This window comes from Xiphophorus hellerii, chromosome 2 (genome assembly GCF_003331165.1).
Source record: "Xiphophorus hellerii strain 12219 chromosome 2, Xiphophorus_hellerii-4.1, whole genome shotgun sequence".
In the NCBI taxonomy this organism is placed as follows: Eukaryota; Metazoa; Chordata; class Actinopteri; order Cyprinodontiformes; family Poeciliidae; genus Xiphophorus; species Xiphophorus hellerii.
In genome coordinates, this window is record NC_045673.1 from 1650158 (window position 1) to 1668008 (window position 17851).

At 40.9% G+C, this 17851-nt stretch overlaps 1 protein-coding gene across 1 annotated transcript in view; it reads right to left on the minus strand.

The window, feature by feature from the left end:
• tmtc2b (transmembrane O-mannosyltransferase targeting cadherins 2b) overlaps nucleotides 1-17851 on the minus strand; it is a 97014-nt gene that overhangs the window by 46528 nt on the left and 32635 nt on the right. Inside the window, exon 2 of the mRNA XM_032580483.1 lies at nucleotides 3406-3982. Coding sequence (XP_032436374.1) covers nucleotides 3406-3982 — 577 coding nt within the window. The remainder of the gene's footprint in view (nucleotides 1-3405; nucleotides 3983-17851) is intronic.

Genomic DNA, 17851 nt, shown 5'->3' on the forward strand with positions numbered 1-17851 from the left:
CTTCCTCCAGTTTACGGTTTCAGAGCGTTTCGTTTCAGCAAAGCGTTTTCAGAAGTTTCACTGCGGTCGTGTTGGAAGCGTCGGCCCCTCAGTTCTCCGGCTGATGTTCAACGCTCCAGAAATCACAAACATATTCCGCTCCCAGTTAAAAATGTGACTTTAGACAAAAGAACAGTGGATGCTAAACTCCAGAGAAAAGAGGCGATGCACAGAGCGGAGTTTTCCCAGAGGCGTTTACACTGGACCGCCTGCCGAACAGGAATTGTTTTCTATCACAGCTCTTTCATTCAGGGTCATTTCCACATGTTTAATATTCATTTTACTGCCTAGTAGAGATGCAGAACAGAGCTCTGTATCTGCTAAACACCATCTGACTGCATTTGTTCCTCAGCTAAATTAGGAACTCTAATCGACTTTCAGTGTCTTGCACAGAAAACGAGCCTATTAACTAACGCTGTGCAGGAAAGAGCCTCATAAAGAGCCTGTTTTCCACATTAGGCATGATTATGGCATCAATATGTTACATTTGAACTCCATCAACTCTCTGCCTGAGTTCGCAGCAGCAAGCGGCCATGACGGGGTTAATAAGCTGCAAACTGGAGGGAATCAAAATAGTAAAGGTCTGTCTGAGTAAACAACATAATGACACTCTTTTCTCCACTTTTCAAGGCATCACATAATGTGGATGTTTTCATACTTTAGGACCTTACGTTACCATTTAAAGGATAAATCTACTCAAAGTTCTCCAGGTGTATCTCGTTGCCTGATGCAAATATATTTTTTAATCAAACAATTAACTAAGTGTTGCTAGTTAGATTCCAGAAGAGCAGCTCCTCTTCATCGGCTGCCAGGCGTCACACTGACAGGCAGAAAGCAAAACGCTCTGAATGTGCAGCAGTGACGGATCATCAGCCGTTTGGTTCAGAAACACTCCTCCAGTGACCAGCGTCTCTCTGCTTCGCTCACCGGAACAGGAAGTTAGCATGACTGCGTCTGATGGAGGTTTTCTAAACGTCAGGTTACTGGAACCAAACTGCGTCACATTTTAACTTTAGAAATGTTCTGCTTTAACTACTTTCTCTCCCATTGGAGGAGGAAGATCTCCAAAATGAAAGGACAACTCACACAGTGTGTCATCTCCCCCTTTATGGAAGAGAGCAGCAGTGTTTGCAGAACTGATTATCATAATTCACGTTTTGTCTTTGAGTAGAACAGACTGATTTGGTGTAATTTTATTCACCCTTTCATTTGAGATCTAATCTTGGTGAACTTTGTTGATGTCATAACCAATCATCACCGTCTACCATAAATACGACTTTAAAGATATGAACTACTGAGTTTTTAACATTTTAGTTAAACATCTACAAAATTACGACAAGAGTTCAGGAGTTGCAACACGAGTGAGCAAATATAAAAAATAATGAGGAATATTTAGATTAAGAAATGAAATATTAAGGTTTTTCATCTTAAATGTAAAAAATATAGATTTTTTGTACAGTTTTGGTTGAATTACTCTCCTGCTCTTTCAGCAAATGGTCATTTTTAGAGTTTGTATATTCGAATAAATGATTAATCGATTGCTAAGTTAGTTTTTTTTTTATTTTGATAATCGATTATTAATAGCGATTGTTTTCCTGATATTGTGCAGCTCTGTTCTCAGCCTTTCCCAACCTCAGCAGCGCTCGCTCCCATTGGCAGATTTAGAGCAGCCTGGGCAGCCATCTTGTTGGATCTGCTATGTTGGGGGAAAATGTGGACGGCCCAACAAACAGGCAGAAAATGGAAAATGCTTCTGACAGGTGCTTATGGGGAAAAGGTCTTCTGTACAGACCGGGCGCTACGGCAACAAGGAGTTATAAAACGGTCATCACATTTTGTTATTTCAGCTAGTTCTCCAGAATAATGCTTTCTTTTCTTTCCTTTCTTTTGTTGAACATGTGGTGAAAGCATGAAGCCACACACACACAGTAACACGCACACACACACACACGCACACACATAGGAAAAGCCACATGCTTCATGCAAAGAGCAGCTTCTACAACACATATATCTAAAATATGCACCATCCATTAAAAACAGACACACTTCAGGTATTTTGCATGTTATGCTTCATATTCTGAGATCTGCTGAATGATTTTAATAATGCACAGGTCAGAAACAATGACTGCAAATCTTTAAAATGTTCTTCTAAGGCCACAGTGAGAAATATTTACAATCATTCAACACACATTTTTAGAATATTTTCTAAATATTGTAAATATTTGACTCTCAAGTCAAAGAAAGACTTAACTAACAAATCTAAAGTTTTTCATATTTACGACTGAACGCCGACTCAAGTTTGAAGTCTTGTTGTCACATCTGGTGCTGGATAATAAAACATTTTTAATAATTTAGCAAGAAACATTTTAAGGGGAAGTTTTTAAAATACAATAAGAGACAATAATGTGGCCCAACAGGCCGGAGGTGGAGCCATGATTTAAAGATTCAGTCGTAGTGTGAACCTGATTTGCATTATTTTCTGGTTTTCCTCAGGCATATTTACACTTTTAAACATAAATGCAAATAGGATTTTTACATCATTATGTTGCTAACTGAGAAAGTGTCGTTAATAATCCATCAGGTCTTGTTTTGAGGATTTTTTTTAAAAGCAAAGCTGTATAAATGGGACGCGGTGGAGCTCCAGGGCAGACTGAGCTTCAGAAAACATTCATTTTCACAGAATGTTTTATCAGTTACAGGATGTAGAGCTGCAATACATCACCTGTTAGAGAGAGCGCCGCCTATCTCTGCTTCAAGAGGAAACTTAAAGAACATCAGGTGCCTCTTAGGAACTTCCTGTTTCTGCAAATATTTTATGGCAAATATCAATTTATAAGCATCTCAAAAGACACGAAGCCTTTGATATTGATATCTTAAAACACTTTTTCCCAACCCTGTAATATTTTATTGCCTTTCTGTTCTGTTATTTTTGCATGTTGTGTTGTTTGTTTGGATTCTAATTAATCTGATGTAATTAAGGCAATATTTTGCATTCATTAATATGAATATTGAAACAGAATCTGAACCTGGATAGAAACCATATCCAGATAAATATCACTAAATATCATCACCAGGTTTTGTCCTGCAGATAAAGTGCCGAAAAGATTCAGATATAATTTTGTCATGCTTTTATTATGAAAAGCTGTTTGTTTGTTTGCATGCCAGACATAAATATATTCCTCTCATATCAGCCACCAGAAGCAAATGAAGAGCTGTGAACCATCAGCGCTGTTCTGCTTGTTCAGGTTGGTTTCAGTGATCCCTGAAGGACGCAGCTGTTCACACACTCAGAACAAACCAGCACTGCAAACACACCTCTGTGTGATCCACCTAACTTCCCTCTGAGGCAGAAGCAAAGAGTTTTACCTTGTAAAGCAGCAGAATGGTCTGTCTCAGTTTGAGTCTGTGGAAAACGCAGACGTCGTATAAAGCCGCTACGGCCAGGACTGTGACTCCCAGCTCCTTCCACAGCATGCTGCAGGCGGCGCAGGCCAGGCTGCTCAGGAGCCACGCTGCAAGCCGCCAGGGCCCGGCGTGGCCCCGCAGCCCGCAGTGTCGGACGTAACACAGCAAGGACAGCAGGAAGAACAGGGCGGCGCCTTCGTCGGCCCGCCCCACCACGCCCGCCACCGCCTCGGTGTGGACTGGGTGGGAGGCGAACAGCAGGCCGGCCAGCAGGCTCCACGGTCCCCCGCCCAGCAGCAGGCGGGCCAGAGAGGTGAACAGGACGGTCACGGCGCCGTGCAGCGCCACGTTGACGGCGTGGTAGCCCCAGGGCTCCAGGCCGCCCACCGCGTAGTTCAGGCGGAAGGACAGGGTGCAGAGGGGCCGGTAGGACTTGTGGCTGCCACTGTGGGTCAGCAAGGTTCCCCAGAAGTCATCGTAAAAGATGTTGGTCCAGGGCGTCTCCGGAAGCAGGTCCTGATTGGTCTTAATGGCTCGGCTGGGAAGAGAAAAACAGAAAAACGTTGATATATGACAAACCAGTAGCTAAATGAGCAAAACACAGTCCATAAATATAATCCTCTGCATTTTACAAGCAGAAAACACAATATTTCATTTTTGTTTCCAATAACAGTCAGAAAACGTGATCACATGGCTACCCCAAACCAGAAATGAAGGTGAATTGGAACAGCAGGAGGATGAGACCAAATCTGACTTTTCATTTAGTCTGAATGGAACAATTCTGATCTTTTCACCACCAAAAAATCCAATTTGTGTCACATGGAGCCAAATCGTTCCTGATAGTATTCAAAGCGTCTGCAGTGTGAAGGTCATGTTGCATTTTATCCGACTTTTACATGGTTGATGTGAGATGTGCAGCAGAACTCTGCTCCAGGAGAAGCCAGACTGTAAATCTAAACAATGTTTGAAGATGATTATAATGAAGTAATGAAAGCAGACTGAGTCAGTGAACATGTCACAAACTGGACCGACAGTATACTGAGTCACAAAGAAGTCTGATTCATTTAATCATCAGAATGGACAAACGGGAAAAGAATTTATTTCAGCAAAACAAATTTTAATTGAGCATCAAGACCTGCTGTGAGAACAGAAAAGGAGCGAAGAGCCGTCTGGTTACTGGTCAACTTCACATTTTACTGAGCAACTGGATTTACTGGATGGACCAAATTTAAAACAACTAGTTTGCTCCAACAGCCAAAGACTTCTGAATTCAGAAAAGCACAAGAGAGAAAACTGATTCTGGGATTCATGGAGCCGTAGTTCTCTACAGCCAGACAGAGAGCTAAAGAGGTGGATTAGCAGGGCTAGCTAACAATTGATAGTTAGGAATATTAATCTTCAGAGTGTCACACAGAAATGGTCTTCAGTCAGGGGCCTCTTCAGATATGTTGCAGAACTGACTGTTACTGGATTAGCATCATCATCCACAACAACTCTCTGTAGATACTTTTATGATATGAACTGCAACATTTAATTGGGAACATTTACTGTCCCTCTGGGAAATTTAAAGTATTTCTTAGCTGAACTGAATCAAATAAATCTGTATTTTAATGAAAGATCTGAGCAGGACAGTCATCACAGCTCTAAGAGTTGTTGCCTTTAGTACTGGAGAACGGCTTGACATCGACGGTCAGGAAAAGAACACTACAGGAGGAAAGGAAGAGTTTAGAAAGAGGATGGCTCTGGGAGACTGTTTGCTCCTGCTGCCAGGATCAGGCCAGAAGGGCAAAGCGTTCGATACATCCATGTTTAAAGGTATTTAAGGACAACACACGTGGACATTAGGTTTCTCCTTATAGGCAGCAGCATTCGCCAAAAGGAACAATTGGACCAGCCCTTTGTGTGGGATGAGCCTGCATGACCTAACCCAATGCTGCTTCATCAGCCACAAGCTGTGTGTGTGAATGGCTGCTGGGACCACCAGCAGGGGTCAGGGGTCAGGGAGGGTGTGTGTCTCTCCAGGAGTCCTTACAGAGACGGCGAGGCCTTGTCCAACGTTTCCTGCTCCTCTGACAGAGCAGCACGCCCATCATGCTCTCCTTTCAGACAATGATGGCTACAATTTGCTTAATGAGCCCCCCTGTGAGAAAGAAGCTGCAGCAAAAGCCGAGCGGAGGTGTTGTAATTACAAGTTTGATAAATGACACATGACAAGTGATAACAAACCGAGCGAACAAGGTTGTAATCTCCCTGTGGTAGTCACAATTTACACACGTAATTAGCTCAAGGAGAAATGGGTGGAGAAAAGGTGGAGGCGTGAGTGTGTGTGTGTGTGTGTGGGGGGGGGGGGTTCTCCTCATGCAATTCATCACATTTTTATTATGTGGGACAAAAATTGAATCATAGGAAAGAGAAGTGAAGTTAAACACATTTAAAGGTATGAATGCATGAAATAAGACAGCCATGATCTGAAGGACAGTTTTTAAATTAAATCTATATAAATCGATTTTTAAAATATGATCCTTTGTCAAGAAGAAAATTAAATTGTTCATTAAACTCCTCTTGTTCTCTTCTGCTACATTGTCTGCTATAACTTCTGTAGCAGTGTCTCTCCTGCATTAAAAGGACAGCAGATCAAACATCGGTCATCGGTCCAGTGCAGCTGGCTTCATATTCCAGAAGAATCAGATTGTTGTGAGGTAAATACAGCGCCAACTAGTGGGCAAGTTTAATGAAATATCCTGATTTCTTACCAGGATAAGAGTGGAAACTCTAAATATGAACAATCTGAATTTTTCCAAACGTGAACAAACATAAATTTTCCTCTGCGGATGCAGCATGGTGTGTCTGCCCCACCTGCAGCATGCCACCTGACTCTGGCTTTGTGCAGCCAGGATGCTCCACATGATGCTGCTACAGACCAGCTGCGTCTCTAAACAACTGGAATGTGGTGGAGAGTCACCAGAAAGGTGTGCATAACATGGGTGAAAAGTCTCTCTGTGGAGCATGTTGTGGAAAAAATGTTATTTATCAAACACTAAAAGCATAGCGCAGGATTATTGGCAAAACTAGAACTACTGCACACCCAGTGGTGGCTACTTCCTTACTGCAGGAGGTCAGATCCATTCCAGATATTTGAATAAAGATGGGCTGGTTCTGGTAACTAAGCAACGGCCGCTGGCAAATGAGAAGGAGACTGCTACTGTTAACTTTGGAGAAGCTAGTGACTAGCATGCTGAGGCTGGTTACCTTCTTCCTATTCTGGCAATTAGCTCAGATATGCTAGCATTAGCCTTGGTAGCCAAAGTGACTTTTTTTTTCTTTAACACAAATTTTAGAAAGGAAAATGTTTGAGATGCAATTTCTGTAACGACATGTATTAAACGCCACGATGTGTCCTTTTGACTAAGTTTCTATCATAACACCAACCATAAACATACAGAGATGAAGTTGGTTTCTGAATCAGCAGACGACTATAGGTTTTCTGCTATTGTTTCTCTACTTTACTAATTGTATCTTTAATTTGATCTACTTTAAAAACGTCAACACTTAGAATGTAAGTCTAAGACTCTTCCAACATGGACTGGATTATTCTACCCTAAAAGCAGAATAATTCGAACCTCGTCTGTAAAATGTAAACACACTAAAATGACCCTTTATTGAACTTCCTTCAGTAGAAGAAGAAGTCAGTCCAGTGGGTTTTCAGCTTCTCCAAAGTTAACGTGCGTTACTGGTCTCCTTCTCCTTTCCCAGTGTGAACCGCTCAGCTATCGGTGCCGGCCTATCATTAGTCAGATCAGTAGATCTAGCTTCCTGTGACAAAGAAGTAGCTACTGCTGGGCATGAAATAGCCTTAATTTTAGCACCATGTTTATTAGGAATCTTGCAAAAGACAAGAGCAATAGTGTCAGCTCTAACTTAGAGTTTAAAACATCTTTTAGTCCCAAAGACACAAACTTCAATATTTATAAGACAATATACGAGGACATAAGACTGAATATGTATTCAGCTTATCTGACGCCTGCAGCTGCAGACCTGATCCGCTCCGGCAGGCGGCATTCAAAACACAGCAGAAATAAAGATTCATCATAAACCATGGTTGTGGCCAATGCAGAAGGTCATGTGACTTCAGAAACTAAAGTTCAACACAGTCATAAGGACTTTAGCACAATCATTTTTCTATAACAAGCATCACCATGACAACCTTACAAACAGCAATCTTATGGCGCTCACTCTAAGATTTTGGAAAGCAGTAAAAATCATGAACCTGCAAAGCTTTAAACTGCAGCACTTTGATGTATTCAGAAATATTTCTTATTAAATTTATGGACGTTGTTTGGTTACAGATCCATTTCAAAATGCCAGTGATGTCTTCTTAGGTCATAATGAAAGTAAAATCCCTCTAAGACTGTTGGGATGCTGCAGAGATTTCCAACCATAGATTGCAGCATTCATCAAATCATAAAATGCGGTGAAATAGTAGAAATTGCAGCTCTTGAACATTAGCAGCCTGCAGGAAGCCTGGAAGAGCGCTGCAACAATCAGCAGAGAGATGGGAGCAAACTGCTGAGCTCCTCAGCACACAACCGATGGGGTTTCTGCATTTTCCCTGGTCAGAATGATGGAGGTGGTGCAGCTCAGTTCTCTACTCCATCCTCAGACATCCCTTTCATTTTCCTCAGTCTATTTGTCAAGTGAGGTCTTTATTCCAGCCCAGGAGGTTCATATGAGGCTCTAATGGTTCCATGACATGTCAAAGCTTTTCTGGACTCAGCTTGGCCCGGTGCTGCCGAGCCGCTGCAGCTAGATGCATTAATGCTGCTGAAAAACCACACCGGATTCTTCTGGCAGCCAAGCTGAACACATCGGCAGAGTGAGGCTGTCAGAAGCCAGCAGCTCTTACATCCTGGCATGATGAGCTGCCATGCACACGTTTCACTGCTCGGACTTTCTTCTGCTCATGTGTCGCAGATCCAAGCAGCACCTGACAGGCTGACGGCCGAGTAACGGAGTATAAAGACGGACGTTTTTAACTCACTCAGCAGATAAATGAGAATCGTTTGCATTATAACCTACAGCTGGGATTTCAGGCTGCTTTCTTAAAATATGGCTAATCCAGTGGTGGGTCCACTCCGGCTAATCCGTTAATAGCAGAGCTAATTAATAAAGAAATCATATTTTAAATTCTATAGCACTAATTTACTTGACTGTTTTGTAAACTTTCAGTTAAGTAAAGTTTGATATCTGGGTTGAAGTTTTGGTTTGGGAATTCTTGAAATAGGAGCAAAATTCATGCTCTTGTTTTGACGGGGGTGAAGACTGTTTGTCCAGCAGTTCCAAACAAACATGAGATGAACAGAGGAATTCATCGCTAACACCAGAAACAACCAGGGTGTTAATTAACCACAGACATGCAAAATTCACATATTGCTTTATACCATGCTGATAGCGTTTTAGCATTAGCTTCCAATAAATACTATGCCGGTATGGCACGCTAGCATTAGCTTCCAATAAATACTATGCCGGTATGGCACGCTAGCATTAGCTTCCAATAAATACTATGCCGGTATAGTGTGTTAGCATTAGCTTCTGCTAAATATTATGCTGATATGGCGCTTTAGTGTTAGCAGAACTGATGTTTATAATAAGTGCTTTAGGGTTAGCATAGCTAACTTTGGTGCCCACCATCAGGCAAATCATTAATCCATGTGGATGTTCATCATCATCATCATCATCATCATCATCATCATCACCACCACCATCTCCTGCTCCTGTACCAGAATGGAGGCCAGCTCTGGGCTACTGGCTCGGCTCAGTCTCTAAGCAGAACTGGCAGCAGGAAGGACCTCTGTGTGGACTGCGAGTGTTTTCCAGCAGGGAGCACATTCCTCCCCAAACCGCCAGCCTTCACATCGACTCCCAGAGGAGCAAAAAGATCATGTGGCCTCTAACAAGGGAGGCCACTGAAAAACTTTTACTTCTTGAAGCTTCAGGGCTGCAGCCATCATTCCCTCCACAACGTGTCTGGATTTCATTCATGAGGCTCGGTCTGTCGTTCCTGCTCAGCTTGTCACAATGACGGCTGAGGCAGAAACATTTTTCAGTTGGTAACTTTCCAAAAGCTTGGGCTTTTTAAGTAAAGGGCGACTGACTGATAAAGAACTATTCATTGAATGAAGAGAAGTTTCTTTGTTCACAATAAAAAACTAATTTGAGAAAGTTTGCTTTTAGGCAGATCCCATAAAAAATGCACAGTAAGATTTATGATGAGAAATAATCAAGAGAGAGCAAACCACTTTGTCAGTGAAGCAAGTTTCAGTCATGAGATGAATGCAGTATTAGGATGGAGGTTAAAAAAAGGCAGAACAAATAAGGAAAAGATCGAAGATTGATTTGGTGGTGCAGCAACCAACCAACCAGAGAAAACACGAAGCCAGGCCGGATATTAGAAAAAGACTGAAAGCCCAGGACAAGTCATCACGTCATCAGGATTTTCCAAACTCAGCGACTCAAAGAGTCTGAGATGAGAAACCAGGCAGAAAAAGCTGCATGACCAAACTGTGACTTTAATATCCTCCGAAACACAGAGAGGAGGTCGGCCCAGTTTAGGGGTGGAAGAGGTCATTGATATACGCTCTTCTTATTGTAATAGTTCAAACACCAAATATAGCTTAATATGCATCAATGCACACATTGGAAACCGTCTTATCACTAAAGTAGAAGCTTAACAGTCTTTCTTTTTCTTTGCTGTTCAGCCAATCAGCAACAATAAAAATAAATGCTGCTCCTGATTGGCCACTTTGCAAATGCCAGTCAGTAGTGCCAAGTAGTGTTGCTCCAAGAGATTTCAGTTTCCTAAACTGTATTTTCTTTGGAATATTTTATATCTAGTCTACGGAAAACCTGCAAATCTGTAGTGGTGCACTGTGGAAAAGCATGGAGAGGGTCCCTGATAATCTGGCACCAGAAAACACATGGAGGAAGGAGCAGACATGAAAGAAATAGACAGATTTGATTTTCAAATCCTAACCGTAAATCCTCTTAAGTCGTGTGAAACTGCTGCATTACAAGATCACCAGGCAGATTTATTATGGGTCCAGTTAAACCAGTACAGCGCAAAACACCTCCATTCTTCCAGCCAACACAAAGAGAAATTAAACAGTAAACACAATTGAAGGTCCAGTTTAGATGAATTTCCGTGTATATATATATATATATATATATATATATATATATATATACACGGAAATTCCAATATTCCAATATATACATTGGAATTAAATAAATTATATATATATATATATATATATATATATATATATATATATATATATATATATATATATATATATATAATTTGTTGTGAATTTAATTCCAATTCACAACACATGACATCTCAAAACACACAAAAAACGTTAATTTGATCCAATCTAGAAGTGGCGCTGTGTGCTCTAATGCTTTTAAAATACAAGGCATGTAAAGATTTCCATTTGTTTCCGTCTGTTAAAATAAAATTCAGTCTGGTGGAAGTTTGGTAAAAGTGATTGAACATCTGTGAGTTATATGTCATCACCCAGATCTAATATCACAAAGCGGCTCAGGCGTATTTTTAGAGCGTAAACGGAGAAACCAGGATATCCCGCTTCGTGTTTCCGGAAAGTTCTTGTCTCGGACTTTCTAGGCAAACGGACTCGAGTCACCCATAAGCATTTAACGCCAACAAAACCTGTACAGCACTATAGCTGGCTCAATCCAGACAGAGAGAGACAGAGAGAGCAAAACATTCAGCAGATAACAAGAAGGATGAACATGTAACTAGGATCTTTTTTTTCATTTTTGTTAGATTAACTTTATTTATTTTTATTTAAAGATTTATTTAAAAATAAAATCCTCTTTTCCTTAATTTCTTTAGCACAAAAATAAACCAACCGAGGTCTCGCGTGGTTTCAGGGTCACATGACCGGCTGCTGCTGTAGGTAAGCTTCTAGCTGATCGTAGCCTTTAGCAAATGTCTATAGTGCTGTTTTTCATTCATATGCTTCTCAACCTTCAGATACGCGATTGTGGCTCAAAACTTTCTATCGATCTCACGGTTGGACCAGTGCGAACTGGTGAGTTGTGTTGTTTTGTTCGGAGCTAGCATGCTAGCGCTAGCTCCTGGCTATTGTTTAGCCCCGGTCACTATAAACTGATATTATGTTTTATCACCTTGATGACGCATTTAAACTGAAAATACTTTGACTTGTAAAACACTATCCATTGTATGTTAATGAAATGAATGAGTACTCGCATGAGTTTAATTGTTATAAACTCATTTCACTACAGTGATGAGAACAACATGTACATGTATGATTTTTATTTTTATTTTGATAGACAAAACCCAGGGTTGATAATCGGCCAGGTTCCCGTTTCCAGATCCAGGATTCTGATTGTCTGTTGCCAAGTGGGCCAGACTGAGCTAAACCACACAGCAAAGAAACGTCACATCCTGTCAACTCCTTCCCATCTGGTATGATTCATGATTCATGATTTGTGATTCATGATTTATGATTCATGATTTATGATTTATGCCACAGCCAAACATTCACATCACTCTGGACTGGATCCTTTTTTTCCCCAATCAGTTCTCTCACCTCCATCATGGAGCTGAACTGGTTAAATTTCTTGGATAAAGGAAAAAATATCTTGGATCTCATGAACAATTTTGAATAACTTGTCTGTATATATTGTAAATATCAATAAATTTCACTAGTTTTGCACCATTTTGTTGTCAGTGTGTCTTGCTACTCCCTCCAGCAGTTGAACTCAATAATTTGTCTGATTTAATGTGATTATTTACTCAATCATTCTAAAATTCATATAAGTAATATATGTTATAAACAGAATAAAACAAAGTAGACCTCTGCACATCTGGAACCCTGGTAGAAACCTCAGAGTTAAAGTGAAGGACCTGCATTCTCTGATCCTGCTGTGCTTAACTGACTCTTTTAATCATATATATATATATATGTACATACTGTATATATATATGAACAATCAGAATCTGCAGCTGCAGGTCAGAGAGTTAAAACAAAAACCCAAACCAGTGAATCTACAGTAGTTACAGAATAATCTATTAGAATAAATTCAAAAAGTTTGCATTTACCACTGCCCATTCAAAATCAAATATTCACTTATTAACCACTTTCAGAACAACTAAAGCTTTACAAGAAAGATGTGTTCACCTTTAAGGACAAATACAGATTGAAACTCAGATGATTAAATTTAACTGAATTTATAATTAATGGTTACATAATTGTGTCCCAACTGCAAAAGTAAAATTTGGAAAATGCAACCAAACTGGTTTCCATTGAGTAAATGTTCCATTCCAGGCAGGTTTTTAGTGGTGGGACTGGTTCCAGCTCGTGTGTGTGTTTCCTCCCAGCCTGACCCATGTCTAATGCTGAGGTAGTCACTCAGGCCCGGGGTGGGGGGGGAGGCAGCTCTCCTGCTCACAACAGGAGGCTTTTGTCACGGTCTGACCTTTCTGGCCACATGGTAATAAATTTGTTTGATTCGTTCCTCCTCTCGTGTTCAGGGTGCTTCTCTTCACATGGAGAGGCAGATCAAGCGAGGGGAGGTTACTCTTGTGTATGCGTTTCATTCAAGACCCATCCAGCCCTTCATACCAGCGGCCTGTTTACATTCTAGTTTGGGTTCAGAGGATGTTGACCTGCAGAGCGGGTCAGAAGGACCTGTGTAAGGCAGAGATAATGTCTGAGGCAGAGACAGAGCGCTATGCTTGTCGCTCTACCTAGACCTGTTTGCGAGGAAAAGGTTTTAAGAGCCTCAGCCGGCAGCATGAGCCTGCGTCATGGGACATCAGAGCAGAGGCCTGCGCTCACTGGGGTTTACTGCAGGGAGATAAAGTGCAGGAAGTACCTCTGAAAACAGCAGTGATGGAAAGAGGAGAAGTCATCTTTAATGGCCAGAACTTCTCAGACTGGCACATTTGAACCAGCTGTTTGCTACTTGTTCTTCTCACTGCAGCAGTATCTCTGTTTTAATATTAATACCTCAGTGAAACCAAGTAACGGGACACTTGGTGTCCTGTAGAGAGGAGACTTAAGCAACGGTGCACTTTTCAAACCTTTGCTGCTGTTTAATGATACTGTTTAATGGTGCATTCATACCAGTTCTGCTCAGTTTGCTTTAATCCAACTCCAGTCTGTTTGCCAGAAATCCGGTTTGTTTTGGGAAGTGTGAATGAATAACCCAACTTTGATTTCCTTTTCACACTGGACCCATCAGATCAGATCAGATCAGATCAGTAGCACATTGTGACCTTAACAGCTGATCAGCGTCCTGAACACTGATTAACTTTTTATTGCTCTCAAATCGTTTTTAAAAAGGCCAATCAGAGAAACTTAGAAATAATATTTAACTTAAAATATGAGCCTCTAATTATGTTATTACAGCAAAAGAAAATGAAAGCTGAAGTCCACTGTTGTCTTCCATTCGGTAAAAAAAGTTTCAGCGTTCATTTAAACCAGGAAGACAGCTGAACAGAGGAGAGGAAAACAAACAATTAACCTAAATATCTCCAGTAAAGCTTGCCGTTGCGTGAGAGCAAAGCCTCGTAAACCTATAAACATGTCCAAGAAGAGAACAAATAGCCCCCTATGTGTTTTTAAATGCTTTGTCTTCCACATGGTGTCAATTTGCATTTTTGCAAAGGAGCCCATTTAACAATTTACAGCCACCAAATCACCCAAACCGCACCACCCCTGAAACCATGGCTTGTGCTTTTTACAGACTCTGTATTTCACTGACTTTTCCATTTGCAGAGAGCAGAATCTTAAATCAGTGGCAGTAAACACTGGCCTGACACGAGATAACTCCACGCGCTCAGATGATTCCTGGAGAGCTGCTGAACAGTTCACTATTATTATCTGTGGTACAATGCAGAAGGCGGATGTTTCATTTGGGTTTTATTTCTCCAAGACGGACGGTGAGAAATGTGTGAATCAGTCAGAACAGAAAAAGCAAAGATGCTGCTGAAGCTGGTCAAAGAGTTTCGTTATTCACAGAGAAGCAAAGTCCACCAGCTGCTGTGGCTACATGGGCTGAAGGGCCGTTTAGGGGAAGAAGCCATTACTCCAAAGCCAGATAACGCTTTGGAAATGTTCGCAGGGATAAAGAGTTTAGTTTTTGGAGACATGTCCTCATGAAACTGGAACGGAGCGGTCCAGTTTGGAGGTTAAAACAGACTTATTCACATGAAATTTTAATTGCATTTCTTATTTAATGGAAACCCCGAAATTGCAAAATTGTATTTTTTTAGTGATTAACAAAATATCGACGTTTTGTGCACACAGTTAGTGAGGGAAAACAGGTCACGTGAATATCTGTAGCTAAGGTTAGTAGTTTAGGTCTTCAGACGGAGGAGACAGAAGAGTCATCCTCCTCCAACAGAAAGTTTTCCTCTGTAACTTATCCTCCATTTGGTCACAACACCACAAAGGCTTCCCATAGCTAATCTTTTTTCCTTTCAAGCAAAAACATTCAGAGGCAATTTTCTTCTGTTCCCATTGTGGGGCTAAATTGAACTCTGCACTAAGATGCAGCAATTCTGCAACTGTCAGCAGTATTGGATTTTCTAAAACCATTTAACACAGACCGTCCTGAACCTAAAGAAAATCCTACCTACAACGGGTCCAGACACTAAAAAACCTCAGTAGCAAAGTAATTATTCATCCTGATGAGACTATCATTCAAATTACAGTGGAATGAGCCAAACAGAACCACTGGGATAAAACGAGAAGAAATCAGTGTGCTTTATGGGCATCTCATCTAAAAGTAGGAATCACACGATAGTAATCTAATCAGCTGCTCTCCTCAGGGAAACTCTGCGGTTTAAACACACAGCTGCTTGTTTTCTGGTTCCTGAGTGTGTGTATGAAGGATCTGTGTTCAGCAACTCCATAAGGAGATCAGTCCAATTTGAGTCATGAGTACCGAGTGAAAAACTGGGAATTGTTTTGTCCTAGATGCTGATCCAATTTAAGATTAAAGATCAGGCAATTGATGACACGGCGTCCCTCCCTGATACCGCATTAAAGCTAATAACAGGCAGATGCCTGGAAATTCAGGAAGGTTAAAGTGCAGTAAGACAACAAATGACATTGAATCAGTTATACGGTTTGAACTGCTGCTTCAGAGCTGTGAAGTTTTCTCTGTGAGAATAATGAGGCTGATATTGATCTGACAACATATCGACCAAATCAAGCCTTGCTTCATTTAGAACAATATTTTGTTCTTTAATGACTTAGCAGCTCTGGCATGACACAACCATAACTACTGTTTATATGATAAACAAGGGGAAAAAACTCATTATGATATAAACTAAATGAAAAGCTCTGTTAAAATTAATATGCTGAATTTTTAATAGAATGTATTTTTTCCAGTGTGTTTAATAAAGTGTCAGTGTGGGACTGGTACCGCAGCATAATGAAGGGAGAAACCTCATGAACATGTGTGAGACATTAAACAGAAAACATATCAAGGAAACAAACTTTATAAGCCCTCATGAAAACATTTATAGCTTTAAAATGAAGACAGAGTGGCACAAGGCATGCTACTTTTCAATTACTCTGACGTCTGCTCTTTCCTTCTCAAGCATGACATTTTAGTTAAATTACAATTTCACCACAACTGACGGAAATTAACTAAACTTGAAGCAAACATTGTTAAAAAAAAAATCTTTCTGGCTGAATTTTAGCCAATGAATAATCCACATTATCAACCGAGCTCAATACCAACAATCATTAGCAAAACCTTGAGAGGCCCAGAGAACCACAAGCCTCCTCACTTCGCTCTTTACTTTGGCACATTCAGGCTAACAGAAAGAAATGCATTCATTACATTTCTGAAATACTTGTTGGTGGCATATTGTAGGTGCAGCGAACAAAGCTGAGGGAGTGGACTCGGAGGCACCGGCCCCCAGAATGCCGGACAAAGGGCCCAGAGGAGCTCAGGCATAGTGAAAGCCAGCAGACAAAAAGGTTGGAGGGTTCTTTATGGCTGCTTGAAGGAGGCAGTGCTGGGGACCCGGTGCCTGTGCCCGCCGACCCAGGCTCAGGGTTTTGCTGAGCCACTGGAGTACGACCATGTGTGGTCCACAATCACATCCAGCGAGCGGTGGGAACCACGCCTTCCTCTTTCTGACTGCTCTGCAACCTGGTAAGAAAAGTCCAAGGAACAAAACCCATCACCCCCTTCCTAGGAGGATGTGCATTAAAAGGTCACAGAAGCATGCCTGCCTGGGTCCACTCTTCCTCTGTGGAGGACAATAGACTTGACAGGTGCAGCAGAACCAAAGACAAGAGGAGGGAGACGGATGGGTCTGAGGGAAGAGAAGGAAGACTCTCCTGAGAAACTAACGGCTTCCTGAGGGAGTTCAACAAATAGGTGTGCCATGCATTCCTAATTGGCTCATTGACTGATGAAGTTCACAACAGGAACCTGCTGAGCGAAGTGGGTCCGTTTGGCGATTCTTAACCTTGTTTCTAAGGCTGTGGGTCATTTAATGCCCCCCATGTTGAACCTATGCAGTACTTTTTATCAATGTAATTAGGAAATGATGTATATATTTTTAACGATGGTTCAGTATTTTCACAAATTATGGTGACCAGGGGCTAAAGCGCTAACAGCAGAGCTAGTTTTCTGTTAAGCGCTTTAGCGTTTTTGCTAACTTTGAAATCATTGAGCACACTTAGCTTCTCATAAATTCATTTTTCTGGATTAATTCTAATTTACTTGGCTGTTTTGCAAGTTTTCAGTTAAATAAAGTTCAACATCTATGTTGAAGTTTTGTCACTGATGGGTAAGAAGATGTTTATATTAATGCTCTTATTTTGAAGTAGTCAAATTCAGCAGTTCCATTTCTGTTTTCTCTCTTCTGTTCCCAACAACTTTATTTCAAACAACCAACAGGAAGAGAATGAAGCGCAGAAATACAAAGATTAAAACAATATATAAAGCATTATAAAACATGTAAATTGGTGCTCAACAGCCACAGTCTGTCAAGAGCAGGTATAATTTGGACTGAAGATAGCATGTTAGCATTAGCTTATGCTAAATACCATGTTGGTATATTGGTTTAGGGGTAGCATAGCTAACTTTCAGCTAACAGTGCCGACCACTGGAGTTACATAACTGTATTTCCTTACTGTAAACTGTGTGCAGAGCAAAGAAAATTAACTTAAAAACTTTGAATCACTGACTTTCATTAAAGACACAAAACTTCCCTGATGGAGATGCAAATTGACACAACAGCTTTTTTCTATAATCAAAAAATTTACAATTGTTATAACAAAAATATTGTGGAAATTACCGAAGTATGAAACGGTGAAGTACCAACCACTGC